At 38.8% G+C, this 6670-nt stretch overlaps 1 protein-coding gene across 2 annotated transcripts in view; it reads left to right on the top strand.

Annotated features, from left to right (window-relative positions):
* RGS13 (regulator of G protein signaling 13) overlaps positions 1–6670 on the top strand; it is a 26632-nt gene that overhangs the window by 7529 nt on the left and 12433 nt on the right. For both annotated transcript variants that reach the window (XM_011360863.1, XM_011360864.1), the window contains 2 exons: positions 2129–2197; positions 5404–5465. In XM_011360863.1, the coding sequence (XP_011359165.1) occupies positions 2133–2197; positions 5404–5465 (127 nt within the window). In that variant the 5' untranslated portion in view covers positions 2129–2132. The remainder of the gene's footprint in view (positions 1–2128; positions 2198–5403; positions 5466–6670) is intronic.

The following is a 6670-nucleotide window of genomic DNA, read 5'->3' as shown; positions in this document are numbered from 1 at the left end:
ACTCTTTTTTTCATCACACTATTCTTCAAAGACCTCAATGAATTATTACTTCCAACAGAATAGAGCCCAACATTTAAGGCCATCCAGAATCTAACTGCACCCACAAACATATCCTTATAATAAACTCTTGTACTTAAACTTAGATTTAATCTATAATTGTAATCAAAAGACTCCTATTTTGATCCTTCCTGTGGATATATTTAACTACCTTGTCACTTGGTCATCTTCATGGCAGTGATTCATACAGAAAATGAAGTCCATCGACCACAGTGCCCGTCAGGTCTTATGCCCAAACCTGCGAACGTGCACAGAACTGCACCCATGCTTCCCCTACCCCTTCCAGTGACAAGGAGACAGTAACCTCTTCCTGTGCCTCCACTTCCTGTGCCTCCACTTCCTGTGCCTCCACTTCCTGTACCTCCACTTCCTGTGCTTCCACTTCTCCAGTGTCATAGCCCACACAGTCTAATTCCAGCTCCCGCTAAAGGTATCTCAGGAACATGGAATTCTACGGATTTTCAGTCTTTCCTCTACGTCTTCAATCTCTGTTCATGGCCACTCTTTGTCAACCTTAAGGTGTGTCACTCACATTGTAGGCCTTATGACATGAACAATGCACAGAGCACAGACCAGCACGGTCAAATGGCATCGTCCTGCCTCTATGATACCATTCTGTCCACAGCTTTCATGAGAGAGACACAGAGAGAGGACAGAAGGGGTCCACTTGTCTACTGCCACCATCCCAATGTGAGCCTGTAACATCCCTCTCCTGGACTCTTGCAGTCACCTCCTAAGCGGTCCCCCAGTTCCATCCTCGGCACACTGCAATCCTTTCTACTCACAAAACCAGTCTCAAATGCTAACAGGTCTCTTCCATGTTTTAGAACCTTCAGTGACTGTCCTTACTATGAAGCGGACGGTGCGTGAGATCTAACCCGCTCTGCTTCAGGCTCTCTTCACAACACCTCTCACCACTTTCTTGCTGCAACAAACATTTTGAACATGATTATTGGTCTGATTGTAACTCGAGCCTTTTCTCTGAGCTCTCTTCCTGCCACACTCTAGAATCATGTGGTGACTGCATCCCTCTCATTTGTGTAACTAAGATACCACCTCTTGCCTCCTGAGCTTTGCCCTAAGTTCTCTCTCCCCTGCACTCAGCACATTCCTGCACATCCTGTAGGTTCCAACTCAGCGGTTACTTTATTGGGGTGCCTTCTCTAATCACCCCAAGTCTGGTTACGTTCTCTTCTTGTGTATTCTCACGGGTCCTCCTACTTCCTGTATCAAAGTCCCATCACATGAATTTTAACTGCTTGTTAAAACAGTGAAAACGGGAAGAGACAGGATCTATGTAGATCACTGGCAGCCAGCATTTGGCACATAACAAGTGTTCAACAGATGTTTCAAATGAATCAATAAAGACTGAGATAAAAACTCACTATTTATCCTCAATAATTCATTGTATGTAAGTGTGAATACATGTGTAGCAAAATATTTCCAACTCTCATTATAAACTGTGGATTTCATTATTCTTAACATGTTTTTGAGTTGTCGCAAAGTCCTATGTTAAAAATGACATGCATTGTTATATAAAGCCTGGGTTGAGTAGACTGTATTTGAATTTTAAAGTCAAAATTATACCTCCCAGAAAGAGGAGAACCATGTAAGCAACACTCTCTCAGAATTCAACCTTAAGGAGGCTTAGGTTTCATTTGGATATTTACATGTTGTCTAGCTAATTACAAAGAGGAAAATTCTTGTTCAATACCAAGAGATCTTTCTAAAAATAAGAATCCAACGATGAATAAATTCACTGTTGTGGGCCTAAATGGAATGACCGTTTTTCAGATAGCTGTATTTTTTAAATGCCATGATTTGACAAACAGGTGGGACAGATGGGTTCTAAGGGCATCAACTCTAAGCATCTACCTTCCTATAAAATGTGTATGAGTCCTTTTATTCTCCTCTCTCCTCTCCACCTCCACTAATAATTATGTCCCATTAATGTCAAGAATTCATCTTTCTTTTTTCATGATTTATAAGTTTGTGTGCTCTTTAAAAATTGATGCTAACACAATTATTTTAAATGATTAAATTATACTAAGTGTATTCTGTATTTCTTTAGAAAAATGAACAGGCGGAATTGTTGGATCTGTAAGACGTGCAGAGATGAATCGAAGAGGTCCCCTTCAAAGTAAGTAGCATTTAAAGTCTATGGCCATTATAAAGCACTTTATTACATGATAAATAGAAATATGTGTATTCAACTGCTATCTTAGTATATTTTGTTCAAAAAGTAAAATTTGCATTTACACATGAGTAATTTCCCCAGAAGAGCAATCATCTGTCACACTAAGGTTCCCTTTTCATTATTCATGGTTTACACTTGAGAATTCGGCATGTTAAATGTTTTTAGAGAGTCTGTTATGAATAAATATTCTTAGATTTAAAAAAAAAAAGGTTTTATATCATTTATGTTAAAATGAGATCCTTTGATCCAAAATATTTTCATGTTGAAATCCCCCATCTGCAATGTGCCAGGAACCTTGAACCTCAGTTGGAAGAGGTGAGACCAGGACGGGTGACCCGATGCTTACCAAGCTCCTAAGTCTTTTAGACATTGTAGCTCTCTGGGTAGGGACAGTAACTGTAGCAAAATGGAAAGTGTAATGTCTCTGAGAAGAGTAGCAGGCCAAGAGATTGGATTCACTCACCTCAGAAAATTCCTAGGGCAAGGACCCCGTTAGCTGATCCATGAGTGCCTAACCTAGTGTGTGTGGAGACCTCGGTTCTGGCCACATCGCCCTGCTGTGGTCAGAGCTCCCAGCACCAAGTACCAACATGCCCCCAAATGCTTACAAGTGGGGAGAGGAGACAGTGAGCCCCAAAGCTCAGCATGTTGAATGGCAGGTCGTGGCTGCTGCACGCACGAGCACGTGCAAGGAGGAAAGTGAAGTGGGCTAACTGGGGAATGGCTCCTTCTCTTCTGCTGAGGACCCCTGTAGCGCATCACTGGCAGGGCCCCCGTTTCTTTCTACCGGCCTTGTGGATTCACCAAGGGGAAGGGAAGACCAAGGAAAGAGAATTCGCATTCGTGGCAAGCTGCTAGATAACTGTCATGTGATAGGTGCTTTACATTTACAACCTAATTTGATTTCATGACACGGCTTTTGTGAGATAGATATTATTATCCCCATTTTATAGATAGTAAAACTGAGGCTTGGAGACTTTAATCAAAACCCAAAGCAATTCAGAGCAGCACTGGATTTAGAAGCCAGGACTGTCCAGCTCCAATCTCTCTTTTCATCCCTCTTTCCATCATGATGCCTCTGACTGTTCGCAGATCTGCTCGTTACTCACTGTCTATTTGTCCAGAAGAAACGAGGGGACATAAAAGTGCAGAACTTTTATTAGGAATCTGAGTGGGTGAGGGGATGACGGTATTTAGAATAATTCTGATAAAAGCCCCAGGATAGCCATGGGACAGTGAGAAACGTGTGAGATACTAAGAAAAAATTTCAAGCAAAAATGAGGTTAAACCAAAAACAAATTTCATTTCATAACTTGCCCCCAACTATAATTACTCCAATTATTGTCTTTCTCCACAAATCTCATGGATCTTAGGTGTAAAGGAATTCTCTTGCCAACAATTACCAACACCAACTTTTAAGCCAACCAAAGACAGTGATGGCATCTTCACCCATGTTGTAGATTTTATTCTATCCTAAATTATAGCAATGGGTGGAATGGACAGACATGCAATACACCTTGCCGGGAACTTTTTATTTCACCAAATTGAAAAGGTTATTTTAGGTTACCGTTTTTCAAGTTCTAATAAGAGAAAAGAACAATGAGTCAGACACCATTTCATGGAAATGTTTTTCTGAAAGCAAACCTCCCAGCAGTACACTGTTAAGCCTCAGTACTGATGCAAATAGTCCTTCTAAAAATGACAAGAGCCATCTAAATTTTTAGAAAACAAAAGATATTTGACCTTTTTTAGGACTCCCAATATTTTTCCATGTTCTAGGTTATTTTTTAACCTCTTTTACTAATCTTCCTTTATTATATTAGGTACCTGCTAATGCTGATGGCTGTTCCTTCAACACTAATTATCGGGCTAAGTACACCAGATATAGCCAATGGAAAGTGCTTGCTTGTATCTATAGCTGTCTTTCATTAAGTGCAGTTATTGAATACAGGAAACCTAAGAATGTATCATAAACTGAATGGCGATGAACACATCGTATATTTTAAAGGAGGGAAAATAAGATAATTTATATGTAAGCAGACATCGTCACTTGCCAATTCATCTCAAAAGCCTGCCAATATGAACAGAAATGAAGCCTCAGAGCCAGTATCTTTCACAGATATTTTCTAAATGGTAGATGCTTTTTTAAAATACTGTTTAGGTCAAATGTAACGATGTGTTATTCACAGTAATAAAATTAAAACCCTTAACATATAAAAAATTATAGCCAATAATAGACTGAGAAAATAGCTATACATAATAGACATGTGGTAACTATATTATGTGAATGTATGCAAATAGGCTTTGTAAATGCTAAATGCTAAAATTCCAGTAGATAAATGGGCAGACACTTTGCTAGTGGTGGCAATACACAATGCATAACCCTTTTAAAGGTGACTCGAAGATTTGTTCCAAGAACCTTAAAAATGTACTTCTTCTGACCTACTTTGATTCTGCTTCTGCTAATCTCCTAAGGAATTACCCTAACTGGGTAGGCAAGCTTTAATCACATTAGGGCTAGATTTGGTTTTTGTGGTGAAAAATAAGAAATCAAATACTCATTGAGAATAATTATGCAAACCATGGAATGTCCCTTTGTAGATACTCCACAGTCACCATAAATGATAGAGAGTATCATTGATTATAAATTATAACTCTAAATTACAACACTATAAATGGTTATTAAGACAACTGTGAAGACATCTGAGAAGGTCATTATAATAATATACACACGTCCGCGCATACACATAAAGTATACACACGCACACAAACACGCATCCAGAGTATGATTACTTCTTGGTTAAAACATACTAACATGCACAGAACAAAAATACTAAAAAGAAAATCAAAATATTGATAGTAGTAATTTGGGAATCAGGAGATAATAAGGCTATAATGCTTTAACTTTTTAAAAATGTATTTTACCATATTTTCAAGTTTATACTACTTTTATAATTTTATAATTTTAAGCTTTTAGGAAGTAAAATTGTAATGTAATATATCACAGGAATATAAACTTCTAACCAAAACCAAACACAAATGGAGTGTGATTATATTTTGGTGTTATTTTCAAGATAGTCTATTTTTGCTTAGTTCAGCAAAACCAAGAATATTTTAATACAATAAGCACCTTTTGTTTCTTTTCAAAGCCTTACTTTGGAGGAGATGATACAGTGGGCCCAGTCTTTTGAAAAGTTGATGGCTACAAAATGTGAGTATGATGTATATGCCATCTTTAAATAACTAGTCTGTTTCACTTTTAAGGGAAAAAAGAAAAAAGTAGATGATGAATGCATGCACTTCTCACAGCATTCTAAATGGCAACTGCCACATTTAAAAAAGGAAAACCTGAAAATAGTTTGTCGTGTCAACGATCATGACTTTCTTGGTGTTAATTAAAACAAGATTAGTCACTGTGAATATTTATTCTTCACAAGTACATGTGTAAAATCCCTTGGAAAATATGCTTAAATAGTAACACATACTGAAATACACTGCTTTAGCGTAGCCTTCTAAAGTTAAATTTTTAAAAAATATTAACAATTTGCTTTTCTTAGTGCCTTCGAAAGTAAGAATAAATTTAAGTCTCAATGCTATAAAACTCCTCAACATTTGCTACTAACTTGATCGGTGTCTCATTGAAGTGGGGCTTTATACAGTTGTATATTAGTGGCAATACTCAGAAGTACAAGTGCAAGGTCACAGCAATGGATATGAGGGCAATAGCGTCACAGTCGCAGTGCCAGAAATATGAAGGAGTATGTGCATTCACATGAGCAATCAGCTGTGTTTGGGGTAGGCAACTGGGAAATTGTAGAAAATGATAAATACCAAAACTCGGGTACAGGAAAAAAAATGTAGTGGAGACTCAAAGAAAACTCTCATTTTTGCTAAATTTGGCACCTTTTTTTAATGGAATTTGTTCCCATTAATCATTGTTAATATTTGTTCCCAAATGTTTGCTAACTGTTGCCTAGAGACTTCTTTTCATTTGAGACTCCCTGCTATCTCTCTGTGAGTGTGTCTTCCATTTACGCCTGTGGACTGAGGAAGGGGAGTTAGTGCTACCTGATGGTTTAATTAGTGGGATGTGTGGGTGGTTAATCTGGATAGGATTCTTCCTGCACCCCCTGAGGTTGTCATGCTCCTGGGGCACCACTGTTCCCCTTGACTCAAGGGCCCTTCCAGGTCTGGTGACAGCTGTCACACCTGGCCAAGAGCAATGAATGGCAAGGGTGTGGCTGCTCCTACAGAAACACCTTAATCATTCTGGCAAGTACTTCACGGCCCCTCCCGAGTGCTGGCATCCACACCTCCTGCTGTGGGTCACCACCTGAGTGCCAGTCTTCTGGAGCAGGCCTTTCTGATAAGCATTTGAAACCCCTTATTTCTGATAAGCATGTGGAAACTTCTTTG

This window comes from Pteropus vampyrus, unplaced genomic scaffold (genome assembly GCF_000151845.1).
Source record: "Pteropus vampyrus isolate Shadow unplaced genomic scaffold, Pvam_2.0 Scaffold60, whole genome shotgun sequence".
Lineage (NCBI taxonomy): Eukaryota > Metazoa > Chordata > Mammalia > Chiroptera > Pteropodidae > Pteropus > Pteropus vampyrus.
This window is presented reverse-complemented; position numbering and strand designations above follow the sequence as displayed.